The 13,745-nt window shown below is 46.1% G+C and overlaps 1 protein-coding gene across 2 annotated transcripts in view; it reads right to left on the reverse strand.

Moving 5' to 3' along the window:
* LOC138497172 (uncharacterized) overlaps positions 1-13,745 on the reverse strand; it is a 1,228,614-nt gene that overhangs the window by 677,308 nt on the left and 537,561 nt on the right. The window contains exon 14 of one of the 2 annotated variants that reach the window (XM_069620462.1): positions 10,766-10,804. The exons of the other annotated variant lie outside the window; for it this stretch is intronic. Within the exon in view, the coding sequence (XP_069476563.1) occupies positions 10,766-10,804 (39 nt within the window). The remainder of the gene's footprint in view (positions 1-10,765; positions 10,805-13,745) is intronic. 2 annotated transcript variants of the gene reach the window in all.

A 13,745-nucleotide genomic window follows, 5' to 3' on the forward strand; every position in this document is an offset into this window, starting at 1 on the left:
TCTGCCATCATGTGTGACATTCTCCTCCGGAGACCTATCACATAGTCAGTCACTCTGACTGGCTTGAGGGGAGGAGCACCTTCCAACCCCTCCTTAATCAGGGCCAATGGACCTCTGACTGGATGGCCATAGAGAAGCTCAAAGGGAGAATAACCTACTCCCTCCTGAGGGACTTCTCTATAAGCAAAGAGAAGGCATGGCAGTAGAAGGTCCCACTTTTTCTTAAGGGGTTCTTCTAAAGCACCTATCATGCTCTTCATGGTTCTGTTAAACCTTTCAACCAACCCGTTTGTCTGAGGGTGGTAGGCGGTTGAGAACTTGTAGGTAACTCCACAGGTTTTCCACATGGCCTTCATGTAGTGGGACATAAAGTTTGACCCCCTGTCAGAGATTACCTCCTTAGGAAACCCAACCCTGGTAAAAATACCAAGGAGGGCCTTAGCCACAGCCGGAGCTGTAACAGTCCTCATAGGAATGGCCTCAGGGTATCTAGTAGCATGGTCTACTACAACAAGGATAAACCTGTTGCCTGAGGAGGTTGGAGGATCAAGGGGACCAACAATGTCAATCCCTACCCTCTCAAATGGGACTCCCACAACTGGGAGAGGCACTAAAGGTGCCACATTCTTGGAACCAACCTTACCAGAAGTCTGGCAGGTATGGCAGCTCTTACAATATCTATCTACTTCAGCCCCCATCTTTGGCCAATAAAAGTAGAGTGAGAGCCTTTCCTTGGTCTTCTTGAAACTCAAGTGGCCAGCCAAAGGTATCTCATGGGCTAGTTGTAAGAACTGTTGTCTGTTTTCTTGTGGGACTACAAGGCGTTTGTAGTCTCCAGGTTCAGACTCAGTGGGTTCACTGTAGAAGAGGCCATCTTCCCAGTGCAACCTATACTTCCCAGGCTCTTGCCCATCAGCTTGAGAAGCTGCCTGGTGGCGGAGACCCTCCAGAGTTGGACATTCTCTTTGCCCCTTACGAAAAGCTGCCCTGCTAGGCCCACCTTCTGCCAGTAAAGACTGCAGCTCAGGATGGTCCTCAGGGTCCAAATCTCCAATAAGGTTGGGGCCTCCTTCTAGCTCTTCCTCAGAGTCTAGCTCAACCACACAGGGTTGTACCTCCCTCTCAGCCTCAGCTGGAGGGGGAGTTACAGGTGTAACTTTGGACAACCTCGGGGAAGTCCTTGTTGGAAGCACTGGAGTGCTTGCTGCTGGCTTTTTCCTAGGAGTCTTGGGTTGCCCCTTTGCTCCTGATCTGGTAGTTACTGCAGTAAGTTGCTCCAGTGGTAGAGGAGTGATTTCTGTCATCATCTCCTGAGATAACCCTCTCAGGGTTTTCTCCCTTGCAGGTTTTGTGAGTTCCTGAAACCTTTTGCTAGGAGGTCTGGGGGTATGAGATACAACTCCAAGAGCTTTGAGGTCATTACCCAACAGAACCCTACCTGGCACTTCACATTGTACACTGACAGGTATTTTTACAGCCATATCATTACATTGGATGAGAACTGGTAACTGGGGACACATCTGCACAGGCCCACCAGCTAACTTGGTGAGGCATTTGGGTGCCTTAGCAACATCCTCTGCCTTGAAAAATGATTCATCCACCACAGTTATGCTGGCTCCAGTGTCCCTAATGGCAGGAGTCTCCTGACCATTCACCTGGACACTGTCCTTATAATACTCTTTAGTATTATCTGGGATAGAGTTATAGACATCTAAATTCTGTTGCTCCCACAACCCCAGAGAGACTAAAGAAACACTAGCTGAGACTCCAGTGGGTTCATCAGCTAGTAATAGAAAGTTTCCACTTGCCATATGTACTTCCTCTTCTGGAGCGAAGGCTAAGGAGGCAAGCTGGACCCCTGAAGGTTTACCCTTACATCTGGGATCTCCTTTCACATGGTCAGTAGCCTTACAAACAAAGCATGAGCCAAAGGCTCGCTGGAATGGAGGCTTGTTCTGACCTCCTTCTGGTCTGGGACCAGAAGGTACACTAGCCTGATTTGGTTTCCCTTGTGGCTTACCCTTATAGTTTTGTTTGGGGCCCTCTTTGGAATTTGTAGTATTAGAATTCTCTTTGGAGTCCTTCTTAGACTGTTTTTCCCCATCCTTCTTCTGAGTTACCCCAGAATCCTTGTGAGTGGCCCTGTTGGCAACCCACAAGTCAGCAGCCTTAGCTAGTTTCCGGGAATCTAATTCCCTGGAATCAGCCAAGTGTTGTCTGAGCTCAGGAGAGCAGGCATCATAAATAGTCTCCAACATAAACAAATTCTTCATACCTTCATAAGTGTTCACCTTGTAACCCTTAATCCATCCCTCTAAGTTTTTCAAACATTCATTCACCCAGGTAGCCCAAGGGGTACCATCATGCTTTTTGAGGCTCCTAAACCTCTTAAGATACTGGGAAGGGGTCTTCCCAAACCTAGCTATCAAAGCTAGTTTCACACATTCATAGTCCTTCCTATCCTCCTCCCCCATCTCCATTACCACATCAGTTGCAACAGGGGGGAGCCTAGAGAACAACCAGGTAAGTAAGTCATTTCCTGTGATGTTCTGGAGCCCATGATTATATTCAAACAGAGACAACCAATCCAACACATCCAACTTAGGCTCATACATACCAACCAATTCTTTAGGCATCCGGGGTCTTTTAGGACTGGAACTTCTAGAGGAGCCAGAGAGAGAAACATTCTCAACAGATAATTTCTTCATTTCTAAGTCATACGTGAGCTCCATTTCCCTTAGCCTTAGTTCTTTGTCAGTTTGAGCATTAAGTTTCTTATACTCCAATTCTAGCTTCATTTTCTCCAGTTCAAAGTACTGAGGACTAAATGTGGGACCTGGTAAAGGTCCAGTAGGTACAGCAGGTAGAGCAGGCAGAGGCCTAGGGGGGACAGTTACAACAGCCTCACCCTCCTCTCCTGACTCTTCCTCAGAATCATCAACATTTTGCTCCATGTTAACTTCAATACTGTCATCTACAGTTGCTGGAGTGGTAGGCTCCTCTGAACCATCACCCAGACTTTGGTTAGCTAACAATCTTTCAATCAGCTCCATTTTCTTGCCCTTAGTCAGGAGATCCTTATGTTTACAGAGCACTCTTAAACAATCAGCAGTTTTGGCTGCAAGGGACTCTTGACTATAGCTTTCTATAACTGACATGTTAGAGGTTTTACTTTTTCAGTGCTAAGCTTTGTGGTTAGTTGCACTAAGGTATCTAAAGCACAATAAAATGTATACTCAATACAAATCCCACCGCTGCCACCAGTGTTAGGCAGAAACCTGTGCAGTTCCCTTGGGGAACACTGCAAAAGATTTAAGACTACAGGTAGAGCAGTAAACCCCTTTGGTAGCAGTCTGCACCACCCAGATTTACCTGGTAGCTGTGGCTGAGCAGTCAGACTTCTCTCAAGAAGAGTTAGGCAGTATGTAAAGTATACACAATATGTACCAAAACACAATAGCACAAGCAAATACTGACCAGAGCTTGGTTTCAAAAGTATATAGTTATTTATTTAAAATACACATAAGTTAAAAACACTCTAGTAAAAATATAGTAAAAGCACTTCAACACAGTTATACTGAAAGTAAATTCAATCCTTTCTCCTATCTAGACAACTCTAGGTTAACACCACTTAATTAAAACAGAGGTGAGTGCTTAACGTTAGATGACACTCTAGTAGTTTCCAAGAAAGGGAGAGAAAAAGCAGAAATAGGTTAGACACACCACTCTAAGGTCCAGAACACTTGCAATAGGCTTAAAGAAGAATAAAGTCACAGGTGAGCAAAAAGTCACTGGCAGGGCCCACTCTTAGAGTAGCCGGAGCGAAAATGTGCCCAAGATCACACTGTTAGTTAGAGATTCAAAGTCTTGCAAAGAGTCGAAAAGAGTTTAGAGTGGCTCAGAAAGTTTAGCCAAAGTGTCCCAGGCACTCCCAGGTTCGAAAGCCGGGGACTAAATCTACCCCGTACAGTCGGTAGCAAGGGAAGCCAGGCGGAACACAGTACCTTAAGCGGAAAGGATCCTCCAGCGGGGGCAGTTGTTCCAGGCAGCGACAGCAAGGCTCGACGTCGGTCAGGGGAGAAGAATATCTCGCTGAAGAGCAGAAGAGAAAGGTCGTAGCACTGCCCGGGAAGAAACCAGCCGCGGAGTCCTCCGGTTAAAGGGTTGGTACCGACTTTCGCGGTATGGGGGTAAAGTGTGGTATTCCGGATGCCGGGGTGCTTGGCACAGGCAAGGCGGCCACGAGATACCTCAAAAGAACGGAAAGAAGGCGAAAACTGGTTGTCCCCACCAGTCAAGGGAAGGAGCCACTCTGTTAAGAGTTCTCCTCGGTCGTCGGGAAAAGTGGTGAGACGGTTCAGCAGGGCTCCACCGGGTGGTGTCGTCGAAGCAGGTCGGCTCAGCTCTTCCCTCGTCGGATTCTTGGTCCTGTGGCGACTTCTGAAGTTCCAGTCCCCAAAGCCCTGCTTTTATGCAGCAAACCCCCATTCACCCAGCCTAGCTGTCACTCAAACATGCTAAGTGGTGAGCCGGCCGGCTCACCACTTGGGCCAATCAGGACGGAGTGCGACTTGAGTTACCAAGGTAACTCAGTCCAGGGTGCCTAAATCCCCCTCCACCCCTCCTAAGTACCCCAGACAGAGTGGCACCACTTTGGAGGGCTTCTGTGGAGAAGCCCGCCAAAAGTGGAACAAAGGGCTCCACTTTGGGTCAGAGTTACAGAGGCGAACACCAACGCCATTTTAGAATCAAGTTTTGGCAAAAAGTCCCAACCGGAGTTATAAAAATAAATATATAAACCGGCGGTATGTTTAAGGCTACCGTAAATAAATAATTAAATGTGTTAGCCTAAAACAATGGGAAATCCCATAGGGAAATATTCGCGGTCGAATATAAAAAGTAGTTTCCACTGCCACCAGCCAAAACTCGATCAGGGGGGACGGAGACGTGCCCCCTCGACTAACAGACCCTGGGGCAATCGAATTGCCCCAGCCAGTACGTCCACAATATGATGGTTTGTACTGGTTCTGTTCAGGATTCAAGACTAGCAAAGTCTTTGGTGACTTTACATGCCCTGGGAGACAGTAGTCAGTCCCAGGGTATGGAGTCTATGTTGGGGAGTCCCTAGGACACCCCTGGGTCACGGCACAGAGGGTGCTGTGTGACCCACATCACAAAAATACATGAGGCCCTATGGAGTAAAAGACCCCATAGCCCATTCAACACAAGGTTTAACCAAGAAAACACACTTCAACATGTCCAAGAGTGAGGGTAAAAGAGTCTCACTCTTGGCAGGAGAAAAAAATTAAACCCCAGAAATCCAGCAAAGCTGCTGGGGGACTCACTAGGTAGGGAAATTCAGCCTAAACAGAGAATTCTCCCTAACAGTGCACTACAACAAACCCTGACCTCCGGGCAATAGGAACCCAACCTTTGGTATAAATCTGTACTGATCAGCAGAATTGCATGCAGTACCCTCTGGGACCACCACACACAATTAGGACTACAGGTGTAAGCAAGACCAACCTTTTGTATAAGTCTGTACCACACAGTTTGCTGGTAGCAAGCTGAGCAGCCAGGCATATCTCAAGAGTGAACGTGAGCAGTACAAGTAGTTACACAGAGGACTTTCAATCACAATGGTTCAAGTAGACACAAATACTCAAGGTTTCTTGGTAAAACACTTATTAATTTATTACACAATCATTGATGAAAACATTTCACTAGAAGACAACTTATTACACACCAATCCACTGCAATACAAAGGTTTTTAAGACAGTTTGAGCTCCCCTGAAAAAGAAGCCAAATGACAGTTCAGTTACTTAGCATTGAGCAAAAAGGACAAAAGTAAGTAGAATACATTACATATACTTTCTAGGCAGTGCAAATAGTTTCAGTTCACCAGAATAGTTCAATTAAAGTCAATAGGCAGGTCCAAAGTCAATGGGCTAGTGTTCTCGATAGGAAAGCAGTTCTGGTATCAAACGGTAAAGTCTTTGCAAAAGTTCTCAGAAGTAGTTTAGGCCTGCAAGTTCGGAAAATTTCACAAACTTTCTCCGCGGAGTGGCGTTCTCTCAATCCAGTTGGCACAGAACCTTTGTATGAAGAAAACACATGTTGCTGAAGTTGTGGTTCCTAGCAGTTCCTGCAGATCTCGCTGTTCCCGAGCCTCATTCGTGGGGACAAGAGGGAGGACGTCGGGGGCTCCTGCACTGCACGGGATCGTTGAAGAAAGCAAACAAAATGGAGTCAGTTCAGTTCCAGTAGCTGTAGATTCAAGAACACAAACTGGTGCCCCTCTCCCTGGTTAAACCTAACTAGCCTTGCGAATGGTATCCAGGTGTCTTAAGAGTTGATTTGTCCCACCAACTCAAAGGAAGAAGCCGTCCTTGAAGGAGCTTTTCTGTGAAATGGAGTTTGGCAATTCAGACCTACAGCAGGGCTTCACCGGGCAAACCAACGGTCCAGTAGTTGCAGCAGCCTTCCTCTTCCAGCTCGTCTTTGGTTCTTTCGTTCCAGTGGTCGACTCTGCCTTCCAGTCCACGGGACTCGCCTTTTAAACAATTTTCTCCCTTTCATTCCAGCCTAGCCATCACTATCCCAGCAGGGTGGCTTCCTAGCCAGACAGTCAACCAGACAATCACGCCAGGGTGCATTTGGTTCTCCTAGGAGACTAAGCACAGGGAGTTTCGGGCAACTCCCTCACTTCCTGCCCACCCCAGACACTCGGGCGCCAGAGGCGATCTTCAGTCCTAAAGCACGCCAAAGGCACACAAAGGGACCAAACCTGGTTGGACGCGCAGAGCCAAATACTAGAAGGACCTTTCCAAAAAGAAATGGCGAAAAAAAGACCGGGACCTGTTTAAACAAAAGGGGCTTAAGGCGCCATCTTGAAAAACATGGCTCCCTTGATTTTTAGCTGCCGGTGTTCGCTGTCGGGAAAAATCATGGTAGTTCCTTGTAAAATCACTGCCACCAGCCTTTTCAATAGGAACGGGTAGCATTTAACTGCTCCATGAGTTTTTAGACACAGGGGATACTATGTAACCGCTCCAGCACTCCATTATAAGATGGTGTGTGCTGGGTCTATGAATTTGGAAAAGACTAGTAAAGGCAAATTCACTTTACATTCTCTGGGACACAATAGTTTATCCCAGAGAAGGTATTTAAACCTTTGGGAAGTGTAAAAGACATCCCATTGTCACTGCACTGAGGGTGCTGTGTAACACACATGAAAAGATTATGCCTATGGAGTTATCTAAAACTGCATAATCCGAGAACACAAATGTAAACCACCATCAAAATACACGAAAGAGTGGAAAAAAGGCTCAGACTCTTTCCAGGTAAAAAATCAAGTCCTCAAAATCCATCAAAGTTGCTGCGGGTCTCTAAGGTGAAGGGAATTAGCACATTTCTGAGACTTCTCCCCAACATGTACTACACAGGTTGGTAGCGTGTTGAACAGCCAGGCTGATCTCAGGAGGGGTCAATGTGAGCTGTAGGGTACTTACACAGAGTCACAGTGACAAGTATTAAAGTAAACTCTTACACACAAGGTTTCTCGATTACACAATTATTAATTTAACAGCCAATTAGAGTAAGCCTTCTTGAGAAGAGAGCAATATAAAACACACAAATATACTTAAAAATGCACAGTTTCTAAATCAGTTAACACCCTTTGGGGATGGCCCACAGACAACCTACACCCTGAGGTGATTTCAATAGTTAGGGTGCTGGGGAGAATAATATATCACTGTTGCATTTAGAATATTTTCTGGAGTAGTGTTAAAAGGAAGAGAGTTCAGAATAAAACAAGTATTCACACAGGTTATCCTTAAGCAGGTAAGTACTTCAAAATAACCCCCAATGCAAAGTCAGTTAACCCTTTCCTGGAAGGAAGGCAAAACACATAAGCTGAAGAGAGAAGAGTCATTAAGGGAGCCAGGCAAGCCAATGTTAAGTTAGCAAAAGTCAAAGGGAGCTGAAGCACTTCTTGCAGGTAAGTAGAAAGTCTTTCACAATGTTTAAAAAAGTCTTTGTAGAATAGAAGAAATCAAAGTAGGGCAACAAGCTGATTAGGCTTATGAGGTAAAGAAGCTGTTGGTAACTCTACAGATGCAACCAAGACAAGTCTCCAACAAGGACAAGGTTACACAAAAAGAGGTAAATTGACTTCACAGTACCTTTAGGTTGACGAAAAGTGCAGCAGATGGCTTCTGTTCCTGTGCAGCTCTGGAGATCCTGGTGTTCCTGGGCCTTAGCTGTGGGGACAAGAGGGAGGACTTCTGGGGATTCCTGCAATGGGACGGTCGCCGCTCGCAACCGGCAATCTTCAAACAAGTGGCACTTCGGTGTTTCAGCTTCTTCAGACTACCGCAAATGACAACACAGCGGTTCCTGGCTGTCGAGATGGGCTTTCCTTGCATCTGGGGTCCCGCACTCTTTTGAGAGGGCTCAGGCTCGGTCAGTCCTACTTCCTGGGAGTCCAGAGGATCTTCCTGGAGCTCTTGGCCAGCTTAAAAGCAACGCACACGATCTGGTGTTCCTCTCCCTAACTATTCGGTTCCAGCAGAAACTGCATTGGAATTTCAACCAGCTCCTAGAGGATGTCCAGGTGGCTTACTGTGGAGTTGATTGGTCCTACCAACTCAAAGGGAGAAGTTGTCCTTGCAGGGGCATCTCTGTCAAAACGAATTTGGAGTTTCAGCACAGTAGCAGGGCTTCACCGGGCAAACCAACGGTCCAGGAGTTGCAGCAGGCGTCCTCTTCAAGAAGTTATTTGGTTACTTCGTCGAATGGTAGACTCTGCCTTCCAAGCCAAAAACCTTGCCTTTTATGCAGGTTTCTCCCATTCTTTCGAACCTAGCTGTCAAGTCACGCAGCAGGGTGGCTGTCCTTGACGGACAGCCAGCTGGCCAATCACCTCAGAGTGAATTCCTGTCTCCTAGGAGTCTAGGCACGTGGAGTTTCGGGCACCTCCCTTGCTTCCTGCCCCCGCCAGACACCCTGGAGCCAGAGGCAGGCTTCACTTGTGAATCCCGCCAAAGACTAAACAAAGGGACCAAACCTGGTTTGGCGCTCAAAATAAATCTCAAGAAGGACATTTCCACAAAGAAATGGCGAAAAAAGAAAACCTGGCCATTTTGACAAAAATGGCTCTCTTCTGAGCTTTACTGCAGCTGCGAACGCAGCCCGTGGTAAATGCACACCACGGTAGTTAAAAGTAAAACACTGCCACCAGCCATTCAGTGAGGAAAGGGTAACATCAAATTGTTACATGAGAAGCTATACAAAGGGGATACTAAGAATCCCCCCCTCTCCCCATCACCCTATTGTAAAATAGGGTGTGCTGGGTCTAGAAATTACAAATGCAAGTAAAGTCAATTTAACTTCACTGCTCTTGGAAACAGTAGTTCATCCAAGAGAAGGTATTTAAACCTTGGGAAATCTGAAAGACTTCCCTGTGTCTCTGCACTGAAGGTGCTGTGTGACACCATGTAAAAGATGATGCGTATGGAGTTTGTCAGACTCCACATCCAAAAGAGAAACATAGTTCAAAATTACATTTAAAATACATGAGAGAGTTGGGGGAAAAGGGTCTCACTCTCTGCAGATTAAAAATTCAAGTCCTCAAAATCCAGCAAAATTGCTCGGGGTCTCTAAGGTAGAGGGGAATTAACACATTTCTGAGAATTCTCCCCAACACTGTGCCACCTGAGTTCATGGTAGCGTAGACAGAGCAGCCAGGCTCATTTTAGGAGGGAGAGAGTGCTGTAGAATCAGTACCAATGAAATTACAATGCAAATGGTCCAAAGAAACACTATATGTAAAAATAAATGTTTTATTTAAATACGAATATGGCAAGATAAATCTAGAAGGTGCACAGACAAAAGCTTAAACCTTATTTGGAACACCTAACAGTAGTTCCAGGGAAGTCAAAACCTTTTCATACACATTCAGTATAGGTCACACCTATTCTTTAGGAGTAAAAAACAATGGTTACTTTCACCATTACTTTCAGTAATGCAAGGGCAGTAGACCCTACCAGTTCTAGAGTGACTCAGTACAAATCACATAGTCAACTGGACAAAATATCTTTGTGAAGAGTGGAAGACATATTCCAGGTACAGTAAAAACTATAACAAATTTTGTGATAACATTTATACTAGGTGAGTAAAACCTAAGGATGTAATATTCAATTACAGGTGCCTTTGAGAGCAGTAAAAAACACAGATGAGCAGTAATTCTGTTAACTTATTTTTGATGGCACACAGCTAACTCAAGGTAAGTAAAACCCATATACTTTTTCAATCTCTCGCAAGGAGTACAGGTTAGATCTTTCCCAGCTATACAAGTAACCGATGTATGACTTAAAAGGGACAGTTATAACCCAACGGCTCTGGCTTAGACAGCACAGGGAAAGTAAACCCTAATGTCACACTTTACTGAATGACTCAGTTATTCTAGTTAGGCAACAACCTAAAACAGACTTATTCTGGACAGGCTAGCAGCAAGTCAGGGGAAACACGACCCATTTGGGGGACACTCATTCAATTATCCGAAAAGGAATAATCTAGTTACACATTACTTTTGGAAAGAGGCACAACATAATGACAGGTGAGTAATACACCTTCCCATCTACTTTTTATTAGAATAGCAAAACGGTTTCTAAGGAAAGCACTGGGTGCACTGGAAGAGATGCCTCCCCATCACAGAAAACACCCCACAGCTACACAGAAATACATAACCAACCCAGCACAGTACCTCAGCATTGAAGATTTTGCAGCAGGAGGACTTCATGATCTGCAGCCAAAAAAAAAAAAAAGTCAGGGGATACCTTGTCGTGGTGACTGAAAACAGGACCTTGGAAGGGACTTGGGAGCGGGTATCAATGGAGAAGGTTCTAGGCAAGGTTTTCCACAGGGCTGATTTGATGCCTTTTCAAGGAGCACAGAAGAAGACAGAAAATGGTGGTTGAATTCTGATTACCAAGGTCCAGCACTCTGTTGAGGGGACTTTTCAGACTCTACTCGTGTCTCTGGAGATCCACCAGGATGCCCACGAAGTTTCGGAATTCGGAAGACTGCACTGCACGATGGCTTGAGGTCCCAGGGCATTAGGGTATTGCAGCAAGGCAAGGTCACAACACCGCGAGGGATGGCTCAAAATGCAGGTCTTCTAGCGTCTAGCGGGTCGCACCACGCTCTGGGTCGTCACTTTTGGAGTCCCCAGGTCGATTGGAAGGAAGGGCTACAGCAGGCTCCAGTTAGACAGCAGGCTCTCTGGTCGCTGGAAATCTTTTCAGCTGCTTTTCCTTCATCTTCCTCTTCAGTTTCAGTTCCAGTGGTCGACTTGTCTTCAGCTTCCAAGTTTGCAGTATTTAACAGGAACTACAGCTTCTTCAACTTCTGCATTCTCTCCAAACATTTTACAACAAGGGAGGTCTGGTTGTCCAATCAGGACAGCCAGCCTCTCACTGGGATTTCTCCTCATTCAGGCAAGGAGGAAGACAAAGGGCTGTGGAGTTTTGGATTCCTCCCTCGCTTCCTGCCCTCACAGACAGACTGGAGTCTGGGCGGGGAGTCCAGGGGACTGCCGCCGAAGATAAAAAGCACACAAAGGAATTTCCAGCCCTCGATGTCCGGGGAAGTGTTGGGGAGAATTCTCAGAAATGTGCCAATTCCCCTTCTACCTTAGAGACCCCCCAGCTCTTTTGCTAGACTTTAGGACTTCATTTCTAGCCTGGAGAGAGCGAGCCCTTTTTCTCACCCTCTCATGTATTTGTATTGTGATTTCGACTCTGTTTCTGTTAACTTTGGAGTTCGTCAAACTCCCTAAGCATCATCTTTTACATTGTGGCACACAGAACCTTCAGTGCAGTGGAACAGGGAAGTCAAAGATTTCCCAAAGGTTTAAATACCTTCTCTTAGTGAAACTACTGTTTCCAAGAGCAGCAAGGTGAAACTGACTTTACTTACATTTTATAACTTTCTAGACCCAGCACACACTATCTTAGTGGTGCAGGAGGGGTTACTTAGTATCCCTTTGTCTAGTTTCTCCTGTAACATTTTTATGTTACCCTTTCTTTCTACAATTAATGTCTGGTAGCAGTGGTTTACTTTTTACTACCATTGTGTGTTTTTACAGCGGGCTGGGTTCGCAGCCACAGTAAGGCACCCATGGGTGCTCATTTAGTCAACATGGCACTCGTCTTTTTTCGCCATTTCTTGTTGGAAAGGTCCTTCTTGAGATTTACTCTTTGTGCCAAACCAGGTTTGGGCCCTTTGTTCATTTTGTCTTTGCCGGGATTCACGTGTGAAGCCTGCCTCTGGCTCTAGTATGTCTGGTAGCGGCAGGAAGTGAGGGAGGTGCCCGAAACTCCCTGTGCTTAATCCCCTTGGTTACAGGAATGCACCCAAAGGTGATTGGCCGGCTGGCTGTCCGGCATGGACAGACTCCCTGTTGGGTGATTGACATCTAGGCTGGAATGAATGGGAGAAACCTGCATAAAAGGCGAGACTTTTTGGCTTGGAAGGCAGAGTCAACCACTGGACGAAGGAACCTGAAGAAGAAATCAAAGAGGATGCCTGCTGCAACTCCTGGACTGTTGGTTTGCCCGGTGAAGCCCTGCTGCTCTGCTGAAGCTCCGATTTCACCTTGACTAGAGAAGCCCTGCAAGGACGACTTCTCCCTTTGAGTTGGTGGGACCAATCAACTCCAAAGTAAGCCGGTCTGGACATCCTCTCTGAGCTGGATGTACTTCCACTGCTGCTGCTGGAACCTAAGTGCCAGGGAGAGGAACACCAGATTGAGTGCGTTGGTTTTAAGTCATACCCGAGTGCCAGGAACATCCTCCGGACTTCCCTCAAGCAAGACTAACCCAGAGTCACCTCAACAGAGTGCTGGACCATAGATGCGAGGAAAGTCCAGAGTGGTATCAGAGAACCAGAGTGTTGGCATTTGCTGTCAGACGCAAGGAGCTGAAACACTGAAGAACCAATGAATCGAAGTCTGCCCATTGCTGCCGCTGACCTTCCCATTGCAGAGCAAGAGTCCCCAGACGTCCTCCCTCTTGTCTCTATGACAGACTCTGGCACACGGGATCTGCAGAGCTGTACAGGAACAGAAAGCAAGCTGGAACCATTCCTTCTAACCAGAGGTACTGTAAAGTCTAAGAGATGTTACCTCTTGGTGTGTAGCCTTACTTGCTCTCAGTTGAGACCTGTCGTGGTTACCTTGCAGAGTTGCTAGAGGTTTGCACCTCACAAGCCTCCCAGTTTATGGCCCTTCACGTGTTCTATTTTCTACAAACATTTATGAAAACATTTTGCAAGTCTTTGGCTACCAACAAAAGAACATCTTCAGCTCCCCTAGACATTGTGCCATTAAAAGTGGCTGCCCTGACTCCCTGAGAGACTCCTCTTTACCTCTCACTTTGTGCTTTGGCCTTTCCCTCAGGAAAGGGTTGCACTGGATGGTATCAAAAGTACTTACCCGTTTATGAATTATTTGTTAACCTTTGTTTAATTCCTCTATTCTAACTTTTGCACCAAACTCTGTATTGCTCTAAATGAACCAGTGATAAACGAATGTCTACAGTGTCCTAGCTATTCAAGTCACATTGGGGTGTAAGAAGTGTCTGAGTGCCATCCCCAATGGGTATCCTCTGATTTAGAGAAAGTGTGTTTTAAAGTGTATTTTAAGTGTTATATATATATATATTGCACCCTTCTGAAGAAGGCTT

This window comes from Ambystoma mexicanum, chromosome 5q (assembly GCF_040938575.1).
Source record: "Ambystoma mexicanum isolate Mex_15411 chromosome 5q, UKY_AmexF1_1, whole genome shotgun sequence".
Taxonomy (NCBI): Eukaryota; Metazoa; Chordata; class Amphibia; order Caudata; family Ambystomatidae; genus Ambystoma; species Ambystoma mexicanum.